This window comes from Lepisosteus platostomus, chromosome 12 (assembly GCF_059453375.1).
Source record: "Lepisosteus platostomus isolate fLepPlt1 chromosome 12, fLepPlt1.hap1, whole genome shotgun sequence".
Classification (NCBI taxonomy): Eukaryota; Metazoa; Chordata; class Actinopteri; order Semionotiformes; family Lepisosteidae; genus Lepisosteus; species Lepisosteus platostomus.
In genome coordinates this window covers 41,856,754-41,871,406 of record NC_142622.1, presented here as the reverse complement: position 1 = coordinate 41,871,406, position 14,653 = coordinate 41,856,754, and the positions used below count along the sequence as shown (strand labels likewise).

The following is a 14,653-nucleotide window of genomic DNA, read 5'->3' as shown; positions in this document are numbered from 1 at the left end:
ATTGTTAGATCGTGTTGAGATTGTCATATAGTGAGAGATTTTTTAATATATTCTTTTACCTCGTATACAAAGCTCTAAATATCAAACATCTCAAACATTTTAATATGTAGTATGAATGCAATTCACCTTTTAACACAAAATAGAAAGGTTAAGCAATAGAAAAATAGCTGTCAGACAAAAGGAATTGAAACTGAGGAAAGCGCAGTTTAACCACTTCAACTGATCTTTAACAAAACTGCAGTTATTTAACTACAGTTGCTTGTTTTTCTAGACTTACAAAATAACGCACTAAAATTGTTAACACAGCAATCAGTAACCAACACTTTTTTCATACCAAAGGCAAAAAAAGGTTCCGATTGTTGTGTAGACAATCCAGTACATTTCCTATTAAAGCTGCATGACCATCTCACTATTTCTCCCACTGATATTTCATTAATGCAGAATAATAGTGAACTTTCAGTTCATAACCACAAAACAAAGTTCAATTCTGTCAAAGGGTATTGAAAGTGAGCATGGAAAAGATACCGTATACCATAAACCTCAGTAAACCGAATTTGGTATCGGACACCTACTACCTTGGTGAATGGAATAAACGCGGACAGCTACCCAAAACAAGATAAATGCCTCGATGAGGAAAATAACCTAATTTTACAATAAATAAGAGAACACTTTGATTAGATTAGGGAGCAGAAAAAGAAATCTAAAATAGCCCACTGTTAATTACAGTACAGATAGTACTACAGTAATAACAGTATAGTACAAACTGCCTGTTATACTTAGGCGGCCTTAGAGAAAGAGATGGTTTCATTTCCTTCTGGTACACTCAAGTCCTATGAAACAAACGCGGTCTGTACTCTGCTGCTGAAGTGGTTTAATATTTAAGCCAGGCTTACCTCCTCTGCTGCCTCCATTGAAGATTTGCTGGTGGTTTGAGGGTGCTACTCGTAAGAAAGTAAAGTACAGTGGGAGTTAGAAACAGTCTTGAGCACTTCACGTCACAAGTACTCAGTCAGGTACAGTACATGCAGAGCAAGATTTCCCGATGACCAAACACAGGCCCGGCCCTAAAAAGAGGCACGGCGCAGTTCATTCGCTTCTGAAGAACGGAGAGCAGCTCAAAACTTTTATACAGCAGGATTAAACCTTCTGTAGCTCGACACGGCAATGGGGATAAATGACGACATGAAAACATGTCTGCGGCGAAACGGTGATCATGCAGCTTGAAACGAAAGCTTTTTACAGCAGAGACGAGCGGGTCATGAAAACGTACTTTCCCCCCCATACTGAAAAGGAACAGACAGAGGAGGACGGCTTCCGAATGTAATTATCACTTCCGAGAGTCAATCATGGCTCCGTTGTTGAAGTTAAAGGCATTTTATTTGCAAATGCACCATTGTCAAGTCCTCCGCAATCAAACACGTCAGTTCTGCCGAAGACTCGGTGCGCAGCGGACGAAAGGTCACGATACAGAGCGACCAAGTTAAATCTTTTAAGCCGGCACTTTCCAAAGGGTAAGGAAACCACAGGAAGTCCGTTCCAACAATTAGGACCCAGGGGGACTGGCAAACCAAATAATGACACCGACCACAACAAGAAGCAAAAGCACATTTAATGAGAGGCGGATTCCATGGCTCACAATACAAAAGGACGACGGACGAACAGATCTGGAGCGGCGAGCAGCCGGCGGGGGGCGAGGCGAGATGAGCGCGGGCGGGGGGGGGGGTTGGGGCGCGTGCTTACCTACGGAGAGCCGCGTGGGGCTGGAGTCCCGGCTGCAGCCCTGGCTCCGCGGGATCCTGCTGCGCTTCTGCGCGCTGCCGCCGACCAGCACCCGCTGCACGCCGGAGCTCACGGTGCTGAGCGCCGTGCTGGCGAGCACGCGGCCCGGGGAGCCAGACCGGCTGCCGGCTGCACAGGGAGGGAGAGAGAGGAGAAGGTGGGTGGGTGGTTGGGGGGGGGGGGGGCGGCGGTGAGACGTTACTCCGCGTTTCCGATCGCAGCGCTACAGGACACAGAACGAGACCGACGCACGGGGCGATTCATATATCGTGCAACAGCTGCAGCTTTCCGACGTCTAGGTCAAGCAAACAGTGAGGAAGGCCAATATAATCACTGGCCGTCATGACCCCTCCTTGCACAGCGAATCTGGGCACCGATTTAGCCTGCCTAGATTCAAGAGCAACAGTCATCTTTTATCCCCGCAGCAATTAACCTGCTCAACTGGGACAACCAATTGTATATTTTACTTTACTTATATACGTTTCTTATTTGGCATACATGCATGTCTCTTATTTGTTTACTGGCTCGTGTTGTATTCAATGCATTGTGTATTATGTCTTCTTCTTGCCTTGCAAATTAAATTTCCCAACGGGGATAAAGTCGGGAAAAGCAGGGGTAATGTGCCAGAGAAAAAGGCTGACATAACCTTTCACCATCAAAGGCTGTCGCATGCGAAGGACACCCTCAGTTACTTAGTCCTCCCAGCAGACCGATAGATCAAGAAATCTTGAACCTTTCGTCGCGCGAACTACAATGCTGCAGAATTTATGAATCGGGGGGGGGAAGTGCGGATGAACTTGATGTTTAGAGAGTCCAGAAAACCAAGAAAAGGGAGCCCCAGTGAAGAAGACCTGACGTGTATTTTAAGGTTTCGATCCCCGGGATTGAAGAGATCACTCCACAACAAAATCTTGAAAAACTTGAAGAGAACTTTCCAGTTCCACTTTCAGTCAGAAAGTGAACAACTGCAACCTCTGTACACAACAGAGACGTTACAGGTGCTCTTTCAAGGTTTCACTCTAGAATACTGAATGTTTACTATATAGGTATTTAAAAATTTAAAAGCCTACAATAGAAGACAGAACTTCTCCAGCCATAAAGAGAATGCGAGGAATTCCTTTAACAACCTTCCAGAGGCCACTGCTTGATGAAAACAAAGTATTTACTAAGATTCAGTGGCTTCTGGCAGATTCAGTCAAATCATCTGTATTCACTGTAAATTCTGTAGCACAACACAGAAAGATTCAGACGAGAAATGGAAGCTAGGAGGATTAAACAAGGAATTTAAAAATGTGGGTGAAATTCTAACATGTTAAAAATCCCACATGATCCACTAAGTCACCGCCATCAACAGCTTTGGCCATCTGGACATTAACATACTGCCTCAGTATGCTGGTACACACATTATAGAGTCAATCTGTGAACATCAGAACAGATACTTCTCAACTTGCATATTTTGCAAACCAAGAACCAAATTAAAAGGTGTTGAACTCATTTCATAATTAATTTAATGTTCAATTTTTTCCCCCATCAAAGTTCTTGCTCTCTTCCACTAAAAGTAGGACACGACATATAGATTGTAATTTCAATATCAGATGCTTAAATCCTCCCCTCCTTTGTAAAAGCTGCTTAAGTTCTCTCTGTAATAATGACAATCGGCCAAGACAGATGACTTTTGCTCTGGAGAAAAATCAAGAAACCGATCTTGAAATCTCAAAAAGCAGCTTTGCACTTAACATTGTAGCCCATTGCTAATTACATGCAAAATTCCAGCATCTTAAATGTTATGAGACGTGCTGGAAAAAAAATGGTACTGTGTTTTCTCATGGTTTGTTTCTTACAAGTACCAAGAATTAGATGACCAAAAACCCATTTCCTGTCTAGGATATGCCTGTAGCAAGCGATTGCCAGCACTGCTGAAAAAATGTATTAAAAAAACATAAAAACACACTAACTGGAATACATAGCGTCAGCACAAAAACAAAATGAAGAGCATTAAGAAAAATGATGGCCAAATTAAACCACAACAGACTAGCTACCAGCATGCTGCAGGCTTTAAGGGGCACAAGCTCAGCGCAAGAGGGCCGGGTTGTGACACACTGCGGCTGGACTCGACGCACGGGGGAGCCACACTGGCCAAAGCTGCTGGTGACGCAGTCGAGCAGGCAGGGATGGACGGGAATGGGCGGACCGCCGCAGCGGTGCATGATGGGAGACAGGCTGGGGTGGGTGCAGACAAACACAGCCACAGACACACAGTGAATATCTGGAGACTCTTACCACCGATGGGGTTAGCGGACTGTGATCCTGAACGGGTGGTAAGGCAGGATTAGAGGGGGTGTTATCCACAGGGGGGGGGAAGGGAGGGAACAGAGCAGATTAAAAATAAATGAATGGCGCATGGAAACCGGAAAAGGCGCAGGTCAGTTAACGGGAGGACAACCGGAAAAGGGACATGGGAAAAGCAGATCGGCTGCCCTTTTCTTTGGGGGGGGCAGTGAATGCAATCAGGTTTGCTCCGGGGGGGGGGGAAGGGATGCACAGGAGATGAAGCAAAGCTGCAAAGGAAAAAAAAAAAGCAGGGCACAGCTCTGCTCAAAAGCATCACGCACACACATCGGTTCTTAGAGCACGCCACACCGACTGGGGGGGGGGGGGGGGGGAGACACGGTACAAAGTTCACAACGGAAGAAAATCAACCCTGATCCACAGACAGGACGCCGGCCGCACCGGATTTCGAGAAGGCAGTACACAAGTTGCACAATTTGATTCACAGATGGGAGTTTTGTTCCGAGACAATCTTGCATCGCAAATTGTCAAAATCCCCCTCCCTCCACCCAGTCCTCAAATCTGCAAAAAGAACACGCTGGACCTGTAAAGAAAGAATATTGTTAAAGGGTTCCCAACCGGTATTTCTGTGGAACCAGGCGGAAAGAGGCTCCCTGTCGCCGCCGATGCGATATCGAGAGGCTACGGAGATCTCCAGCGAACCGCGATCCGCCTCACTCGCATTTAGCTAAAGACATCTGATGCAAAGCTTCAAACATCTAGAATTTTTAAAAATAAAACCTAATGACCTCGCACAAGGGTCAAATCAGGTGTTTCTTTCAAATCTGGGCCAGTGAGAGGACTGCACTTCGCTCCACTTAGTGGAACAGAAACGCTCTCTTCACAGAGAGGAAAGGAATGAAAACAGCCTGAGCTGCCGAGGTCTTCCTCAGTGCAGAATCTGTTCTGACTGCGGGTGACTCAAGATCGAGTCATGCCTGCGTTGGATATTGCCGATCTCTTGAGGAGATGCGCTTATTCAGGCTGTGTTTTTTGGAAACGGTTCAATTATGGTAACTGAGCTCATCAGGATGATGGCACAGCTGTGTTTGGAGCTTGTGGTGTATAAACTTTGCCTTTGGTGCCCCAAGTCTCATTAAGCTGCGTGCAGGTAACCCCACACAGCAGATAGCTACATTAGTCCTTCCCCTAGAGGAATGAGTGCTCCAGGCATCTTCATTGCCTGCCCATCTGTTTCTATAGAGATGTGTCTAGACTGTGCACAGAAAAACAAGAACGCATTCAGCATGTCAAAATCTACATCAGCCAAAAAAGAAATGTTGCACATTACATGTTCATCATTCCATATTGAGTCAAAAGTGCTTTCCCCCCACATGTATGTCCTGCAAGGCACTGAGGTTAAAATAGGGCTGTGCTATATTGTGCACTGCCATCAGTCCTATATTGACCTCATTGAATACAACATGCCAGCTGCTGGACATCGAACAGCGTGGAGCAGTAACATTGTTGTATACAAGCTGAGGAATGGAAAACCAAAGCAATTTACCCGTTAGCACAGAAAAGTAATGTCGCCAAACAACATGCACAAGACACAATGCCTGAAAAACGAGGACATTTTCAGGAATAAACTTTTTTTTAAAAGGTTCGGTGTAAAATTGAGCAATCTTAAGACCAGTATTACAATACTCAGGCGACACTTGCTGTAGCATTTATCCACAAAGCCAACACAAAATGACATTTCAAAATCTCAGAATTAGTCGATTTGGTCGCATTCTTCAAGGTTTAGGTCGTATTATGTCACATACGAAAACTGCAATAACAGTCACTGACAACGCGAGGATTTTCTTTCAACAAAAGATTTTATGTACCTTAAAGAAAAATAAATACAGTGGGACACACTGAACTGACAAAAAAAAAACAAATTAGGCATGGGCATAATTAGGATGTATATCTGAACAATCACTCTGCATGAGGCAGTCATTTACAATCTAAAACCTGGTGCTAAAATTAATCATGGTGCAATGTCGCTCTCCAAGGCCAGGTTCATGGAGAATTCCAGCATTGGGAAAACCTGTGCCCCCACACCAGTAGCTCTGTCTGAAACACAAACCTACTCAAAGCTGGGCGAGAGAAGCCAAATACACCCAACCCAACGACCTGGCGAGAAGACAGCTGTTCAGAGAACACTTCCACTTCAGCGATGGGAGGTGATCCGCACACCAGGAAATCAATTCCTACTGTTCATGACCCGCTATGACGTCCATTTTGGTACGTATTCGGAACGCACAGCATCCTTTCCCTGGATATTTTAAACTGGTGCCCAAACTTGAGATACAACTGTCTGTTCAGACAGTAAGTGAAAAGTAAAAAAACAACTTCATTCAAAAACTAAAAGCCCTTGAAATGAGACTTAAAGCAAGTGAGGAACATGAAAACACGGAGTCACCTCCACTCCTTATCCGGTCTTTGCTAATGTGCTCCGTTAAGAGACTGACCTGTAGATGAGGAATTAGTCTGAAAACTAGCAAAGCTGTGGAGCTGCTGCACTCTGAAGCACTGAGCGCTTATGCACTCAGGACATCCGGTTTTGTTAAGGTACGACTTAAGTACAGGCAGACATGAACGCTTAGATTTCACACAGAAACGTGCAAAAAAAATACACACAGACTAAAACAGCAGGAACAGAGGACCCAAAACAACATGTTGACACACCGTGAAAAATACCTGGATGACACTGGGGCTCTTCTAAACCTAGAGATACAAAAACGTTTGCAAACGCATTGTTAGGGGGTGCGGGCGCACACCGGAAATGAATCCATTAACACTTGATATGCACAGGTGTGAGAACAGAGTGGCACGGCTCGCCGCAATGGCGCAGGGCTGCTGTACATACGTTGGGACTGGGAGACCACTTTATTTCTGCTGCGGCCTCTGGAGTCCACCTGGCTGCTCCCAATCCCCCCCGAGACCGTGGACAGGGTCCTCTTGGTGCGCAGCTGGCCTGCGACAGAAGAGCGAGAGGGCCGATGAGCAAATCGTCCGGAAGGGGGTGGAAAAGCCGGCGCTGGCAGGACGGACTGCGGCGCTGGGGCTGAATCCACCGGGAGTGTCACCAAACTTCGGGAGATAAGGGCGTCTTGGAGTCAGTCCTCTTATCTTGCTATAATCTCTAGCGCCCAGGCTTTCCGAAACCACAGGGCGAAGCAGCAGAGGTATGGGCGACGTTCTTCTGACACTGAAGGAAATCTTTGACTCTTTCCTGTTAGCTCAAAAGAGGGATGGAAATAACGTCTTCATATCCAGGTGAATTTTAGTTTGGTTTTCCATCACTTCATGTGAGATTGAACACACTGACACCGGTCTAACACAACAGCTCAGTGATCAACATTTAAGGGAAAAACAATATCTGGTACAGACACTAGAAGAAAGGCAAACAGACAAGACAAGGCGGCTGCAAAGGAAAAAAAAATAAGTTGCCATTCACACCTCAATAATATGTGTTCACTAACCTGAAAATTTATTTTTCTACAATAGTCTCTGAATTCATTCCTTCCCTTGATAAACTGTAACTTAAAGTTTAGTGAGAATGTAAAATGCAGTGTTTATTAACTAAAATGTGATATGTATAAAAAAGAGTGCTATATCAAGCACAGAGAACATAAAAATAATCATATACAGTACATCTAAATACACAACGTTCGACTTTAGTCACTGCCTATACAAAGGATGAAAATAAATGCTAAAACTGAACAATTAAGCAAAACACTTGGCACAACAGGAAATTTAAACAACTGTAAACTAAAAACATTTATATATGTCCATATGTAAACATTAAGTTTATATATGGACAGGAGATCTTTAGTTTTTCATCTGAATTGAAAAATACTAAATGTGCACCAGAAAGTTCATGCAAAATAAACATTTAGTTGCAGTTCATCAAGGGTATGAATACATTTGGAAGCCAATGTAGATGTGCATACTGTACTGGGTCAACAGCTTTTGTTAACTGGGTAAAGCTGGGAACAAAGCTACAACAGAATCAAATCAAAAGGTTAAAAGCACTAGTCGAGTTAAATGACAGCACATGACCGCTACAGCTATTAAGACACTACAGCCTCAGAGCTTACCATCATCTGACACAGCTCCTAAACAGAAAAAAAGAATTCTGTGTGACAATTACGACTGTACTTCACACCATTAAAACATAAGTGAAGCACAAATGTGGTTTCTTGGCTGCAATACACCACCTCAATGATTACACTATCAAAGCTGCTTTGGCAACAATTTAACCAGACCACATTTAGTTTTTTTAGCAGTGCATATGACAACCCAACTAAATCAGCTCATTTTGTGATACATTTTCTCACTGCTTTACGACAACTGCCTACTTATCAGAGGCATTCCCAAGGAAGTTCAGACTTCAAAACACATCACCGAAGCACGACTTCTAAAACTGGTTTCATGGTTGTTTCACACTGTTAAACAATTTTAAGCTTAGATGGGTCTGGTGATGTACTGCCAAACAAGCCCCTTCGTAAAATACTCTAACAGTGCCCAAACATTTCAGCTGGTCAAGGTTTTGTTACAGGAGGTAAGCTTCGTAAATGAATGCTTGGTAGTGATTGCATAAACTTGGATGATGAGGTGTGACTCGTCTTCAAAGCACACAAAGTCAAGCAGTGATGAGTGTGATTGTGCCTACATGCGCCGCCGCCCTGTCCTTCAGTGCGTCAGTGCAGCGATCGGGACAGGACACGCACACGCACACAGGAGGGTTTCATCGGGAATGGGTGAACAAGCAGTGCTCAGGTATTGGCGTGAAGCTTCAGCCATTAACAGCTGCTCGGCTAGAGCTCAGATATGATTTGAAAAATTCCCACAGAGCAGCTGCCCCGAATGTAGTATGAATAACGCTACTGCTTCTCCGCACGTTTTCAGCCTCCCAAGACTGCTTTCCCAAATGAGCCAGGACATCTGGCTGAACACGCGTGGTAGCTCACCTGACCTTCAAATATCACATATCTAAGATCAAGAAGGGACACTGCTTTGCATCTCACACTCACTTCTCTCAGTCTGTATTACTTGCTCTTAAAATACACAAAAAACACAAACCTAAATTAACCCAGCAGGGCATCAAGCAGCACACAGTGACAGCTACCGTAGTTGCACAGGGGCCTGACTGTTCTTCTCTGCAGTTGGCATGTGGGTACACTAACATACTATTACACACAACAAATAACATAGAATTACACTCTGACAACACAATTATGCCTCTCAGAAAAGCCTTATCTGCCATTCAAATAAGGACAAACTCTACCGCGCTAGGGGGTTGTGCTTAAGGAAATGTCCTGCTTTTGTGCTGTACTGTACTTTTTGACTAGAAAGCTCTTAAGGTAATTTGGAGCCATTTTGAGATCACCCATCTAATTCACCCATCCGCAAACCAAAACAAATCTTGCCAGAGAAGTGATTAGGTGAAGGATGACAGATAGAAGCACAGGATCTTACCATCCGTCTTATCTGAGGTGTCATCTTTTGAGGCAGAGCAGAGAGAAAACGGCAGAGTGTGTTAGTGACAGACACTGCTCACAGCATCCAGTCCACAAAACAGAGGACATTGTAAAGACACAGCATGAATTAAAAGGGTTTAGACTGTCTTAATGGGAGGCAGCTGATCAAGAGAAGGGGACAAAACGCTACAAAAACCTATTTCTATTTCACAATTCTCTATTCTAACATTTTCTCGTTGATCTTGAAGTAAATCCTGTATGAGACAGACCAGTTTAATGACTGACTTCAGTATATTCTCCTCTGATCAACATAAGAAATAAAAAAAAATACCACAAAATGTGCAGTAGCACAACTCAAATCTCATACGGTGTAGTTTTAAACCGTACAAAATAGAAGGGTAAATTGTGACTAATGCCAATTCTCAAAGCAATGGCGCTTGAAGAATGCTGCGTGGATTAACCACAGAGGCGTCCCAGCTCAGTGGTGAATTCCACTACGCCAAAGGGCTGGGCTTCCTGCCGCAGGAGAATTCAGCGCTACCTAGGTGTCCAAGGGGTGACATCGGTGACATCACCTTCTGTCAATGCCTCAGTACAAATGGGCCTTGTTACCCTCGCCCAGCACTGTCTACCTCTCCAGTAAGAGACACAAGTAAAGCATTTTAAAACTGCTATTTTATGCTGCAAGACTCTAGGCGGCCTCTTTCACCAGCATACTTTCCTTCAGCGCGGACTGGAAGAGGGGCTAGACTCTCAATTCGCGGCTGCAGTCACCGTTAACACCTGCTGGCCGACCAAGGAGAAAACGGGCTGTAAAGAGGCCCCTGTCGGGGACTTGAGCGCGACGGGTCTCGTACCTAGGGACGCGTAGGAGCCCGGGGGGAGGCCGGCGGCCGTGAGGCGCCCAGCCCCAGCGCTCGGTCCGCCGTGTCGGGCCTTGGCCCCGGCTGCCGCGTTCACGTCGATATCGCTCCGGGAGCGCTGCAGAGACCCGGGGCTGGGGGCGGTCTTCGCCTGCACGGGAACTGGACGGGACAAGTATTAAAGGTTAACAAAACCCCACTCTCCAGTTTCCCCAGTCCTTGCGCTGGCCACCTGCCTGGTTTCGGGTCCATTTCAAAATCCCGATGTTCATCGACAAGGCTGTGCACCTCAGTACCTGTCTCAGTCAGTATTGTTCTGCTGCCCACCTTCGCTCATCTAATTCTGATCTCCTGTCTGTTCCCCAAGCCTGTCTACACTCTGGGGGGGTGACGGGGCCTTCTCCTGCTGCACCCCAAAGCTCGAACTCTCTCCCTAAAGATATCAGTCAATGTCCCTGAGCTCCTTCAAATCTAGACTGAAAACCTCCTTCTTTAGAAGGGCTTTTATTTCACCGGTGCACTGGTTCTGTGTGCCTCGTCCTTCTTACTGTATTCCACACCCCCATCTCCTTTCTCCTCTCAACGTGTTTTTTGTGTGTTTCTGTAAAGCACTTTGAGAAGCCACTTTTCAAAGGTGCTATATAAAAATTGTTTTACTATTCCCCATACGTTTATATATTGAAATGCAAAAAGACTGTCAGTAGTTTGTAAAATGCCTGCCATAAATAACAAATGCAGTATGCCTGAGACTAAAAAAAAAACTGTCATATTTCTAACTCAGAATAAAAGGTATTCACCCTGAATGTTAAACTCGCTAAGTTTAGGTTAATTCCAGGAAAAATGAAAACCCATTCACCTTTAATGAAAGTAACGTGTACTAAAGTTGCATTATTTGGTTATCCGTGACCCAAAAAACAAAAGTGTTCAGTCTATTACTAAGTTCAGACCTCATTCTTGAGCAGGTTACTTCATAACCATCACAGTATGACAGTGGTTCAATCTTTTCAAGTTATAGATGTAAACTGCAGTGGCCAGTCTAAAAACGGCACCCACATTCCAAACTGAACAACATCTGGATGAGTCAATGATATGAGTTTGATTCCAGGCAAAAAAAAATATCCTTTGAATTGCAGCGACCTATGAGGAATGTCACACTAGTCTAACAATGTCTACTAAAGCAGGAATGGACACACTGAGAATTTCTTTCTGGGGAAATCCAAAAGCTTCTGCTTTCCTGCTAAACCTGTCCTCTGTTAGCAGATTATAATCCTGGCCTCACTCCATTCCCTTTCCAGTCCTTGGTGTCAGTGCAGGGAACATTTATTGCTGATAATTCACAGTCATGCGGCTCTTAAAAACAAAAACACACAACATACCTCTTCCTGGTGCTCCTGACCACTTGGAAGACAGAGGCCGACTGGAACAAAAAGAGAAATGAATGCCGTCAGCCTGAAAGTAGAGTTCTGCAAAAAATGCGAACGCTCAACAAGACCAACACCATGGGAACCACAAACAAGACATGTGTGGAATCAAGACTTTGGGCAACCGACCCTAGCAATCATTCTTCATTGAAGTACGTAAATAAACTTAAGCCAAAAGCATTTGGATTTTTCCCCACTAGCAGAAAAGGACAATTTATTTTAACATTTGGATACCGATGAGGTCCAAATAATTTAGACCTGTGAAAATAATTAAAAAGTGCTGAAAAATCCCGGAGATTAAAAGTTTAAAAGCAGGTTCCAAGAGAGATCTGGACTACGCAGCAAGAAGGAATTCATGAGATGGCTTCCTCCCATAAAATTAAAACGCTACTACGTATGCCTCATTAATCTCGTCCCTAAAGTAACCTTGAGACAAACTGCTTTCACCTGCGCAGGAACAAAAGCAAAGAACACTTGAGAGCATAAAAGAGATGGCACAAAACGCCGGGAAGGTGAAGTGCACTGCAACACCTGCCTGCACATTGACAAAAAGAAAGCTGGGAAACCTTTGGGGTGCAGCCCCAGTTTCACGAAGACCGCAAGCCCCACGAGGGACAGCAGCAGCCAGAGGTGCTGCACTCCACAGGCTGGACCCTTTAAAAGCTCTTTTCGAAGTCTTTTGAAGCTCCTGACCCGTCATTCCCATAGCATTGCAGCATTTCCAAGTTACAGCAGGCGAGGCTGCCCCTGAAGACATTGTGTGGTTATTGAGGCAGGGCCGGAGGAAGACGAGGTCTGCACGGGCACGAAACTGAGGCCCTACCTAACCCAGCCCGTACCCGAGACCTTGAGACCCGACCCGACTGAGCCCGAATAGTACTGCCAAATTTGAAACCCGAACCCAAAATCGGTCACTCTCAGAACGAGTAGACACACGTAGGCAGATTCTCACAGACACGGTTTTACAATGCTTTGCTCGGCTGCTATGCTACGCGCTTGAGTTGATCGAAAACGGTGTGCGCTGAAACAAACTGTTATTTTTTACATCTGTAATCCTTTGGAAAGTGGGGAACAGCCGACAACCTTAAAAGGCCTACTAAAAAAGCTAGCGCCATCAGCAAAGTGGATATACATGCAAGGATTGCTGGTTTTAGCTTTGTTACACACATACACACGGGAGAGAGAGAGAGAGAGAGAGCACAAAATGAGTTCCGAATTTCTTCTAATAAAAATACATTTTAAACATAAAATAAAAATTCATTTTCATTCTTCAGAAGACAAACCCAAACCCGGTCTGGCCCGAGCCCGAAGTTGTACGTGCAAAACCGACCCGAAACCCGATACTTTGGCGGGCCCTGTGGGGCTCGGGTCGGGTAGCGGACCTCTAGAACACTGGTTCTCAAAGTTCTGCGGTCCGCGGACTACTTACACCAAGTCACAGATACGGTGGACCACCTATGCCTACGTCCACTTCTTACCCTGTAAGAATCATCACCTATGAATGTACTTAAATTAAAATTGAATTAGATTTTAGGAAAGTACTCATATTTTTATGAACAAAATTGCACGTCTTGCCAATGCTTTTATCACTTAAAAAGTTCTCGCGAAGAACGGGAGCTGCTCAGACTCGCTTTGAGAGAGATGACGAGGTCAGCCCGCGGACCCCCCCCCCCCGGCCCACGCTCGCGGACCACACCCGGGGAACCGGCGCTCTCGCGGACGCTGCTCTTACTTGAGGCTCTCCTGCGAGCTGGAGGAGGAGCGGTCGGATGGCGGCAGCGAGGCCACGCTGCCCGAGCTCTTCAGGCAGGACTGCAGGGTGCGCTGGTAGGACGGCTCCAGGGAGTTATACAGGGCGTCGGCCTCGGTGGGGAAGTGGTTCCGCAGCCCCCAGTAAGCCCTGGGAAGGAAGGACAGCGCCGAGCACAATGACACAGGGAAGAGCTGGGGGGTGCTCCCTAGCCCTCAGTGATCTACTGAAGCAGGAAGTTAACCAGACGGGGCGGAGCAGTAGCTCTGCGCCTGTGGCTGGGAGGTTGCCGGTTCGAATCCCGCGGCCGGCAGAGGAGTCCTTCTCTGTTGGGCCCCTGAGCAAGGCCCTTAACCCTAACTGCTCCAGGGGTGCCGTATAAATGACCGACCCTGCGCTCTGACCCCCAGCTTCTCTCCCAGTCTGTGCCTCATGGAGAGCAAGTTGGCGAAAAGACAAATTCCTAATGCAAGAAATTGTATTTGGTCAATAAAGTCATCTTATCTTAAACAGGAAACAGTGTATTTTCTACCTCTAATCTGAATTTGCCCTTTTACAACTTAATGACATAACTAACTTAACATAACTTAATGAGTTAGACCTAATTTTCTGTAGAATGAGGTGGTGGCGGTATTTCACGCACTAGCGAATGCTGTTTCACCCTTGACAGACCTGACGGAAGACAACCTGTGTGGAAATGTCACGGTGAGCACTGCTGTGTGTCACCTTTGTGTGCCAGCATAGGTCAACCATCCTTGACATGAAGTCTTAAAATCCTTAAAGCCCCGGAAGATCATGAATGGCTTCCTATATTGCTGATCTCTCATTCTTCATCTGCCATTTTAGCTGGATAACATTGCATTGAGGCTGCAGGAGTGATGCTGGTTAAGTGCGTTACCTAAACTAGTCTCTTAGTCACTTTCATGAGACTACCAGTGTGCCGAAATGGAATCAATAACTTACTTTTGTTTAATGAAATTGTTTTTTTTAATTTATTTTGGCTTAGTATTCTACCATGGAACAGTTATACAGTATTGAACA

General features: G+C 45.3%; 1 protein-coding gene across 37 annotated transcripts in view; it reads right to left on the bottom strand.

The window, feature by feature from the left end:
• Window positions 1-14,653, bottom strand: part of clasp2 (cytoplasmic linker associated protein 2) — a 106,572-nt gene that overhangs the window by 28,889 nt on the left and 63,030 nt on the right. For 14 of the 37 annotated variants that reach the window (XM_088601984.1, XM_088601983.1, XM_088601990.1 and 11 more), the window contains 10 exons: window positions 13,595-13,762; window positions 11,818-11,858; window positions 10,436-10,603; window positions 9,577-9,600; window positions 8,196-8,213; window positions 6,962-7,069; window positions 6,793-6,819; window positions 4,060-4,086; window positions 1,741-1,908; window positions 894-938 (listed from right to left, as the gene is read on the bottom strand). In XM_088601984.1, coding sequence (XP_088458110.1) covers window positions 894-938; window positions 1,741-1,908; window positions 4,060-4,086; window positions 6,793-6,819; window positions 6,962-7,069; window positions 8,196-8,213; window positions 9,577-9,600; window positions 10,436-10,603; window positions 11,818-11,858; window positions 13,595-13,762 — 794 coding nt within the window. The remainder of the gene's footprint in view (window positions 1-893; window positions 939-1,740; window positions 1,909-4,059; window positions 4,087-6,792; window positions 6,820-6,961; window positions 7,070-8,195; window positions 8,214-9,576; window positions 9,601-10,435; window positions 10,604-11,817; window positions 11,859-13,594; window positions 13,763-14,653) is intronic. The other 23 variants (XM_088601995.1, XM_088602022.1, XM_088602017.1 and 20 more) reach the window with 13 other exon arrangements.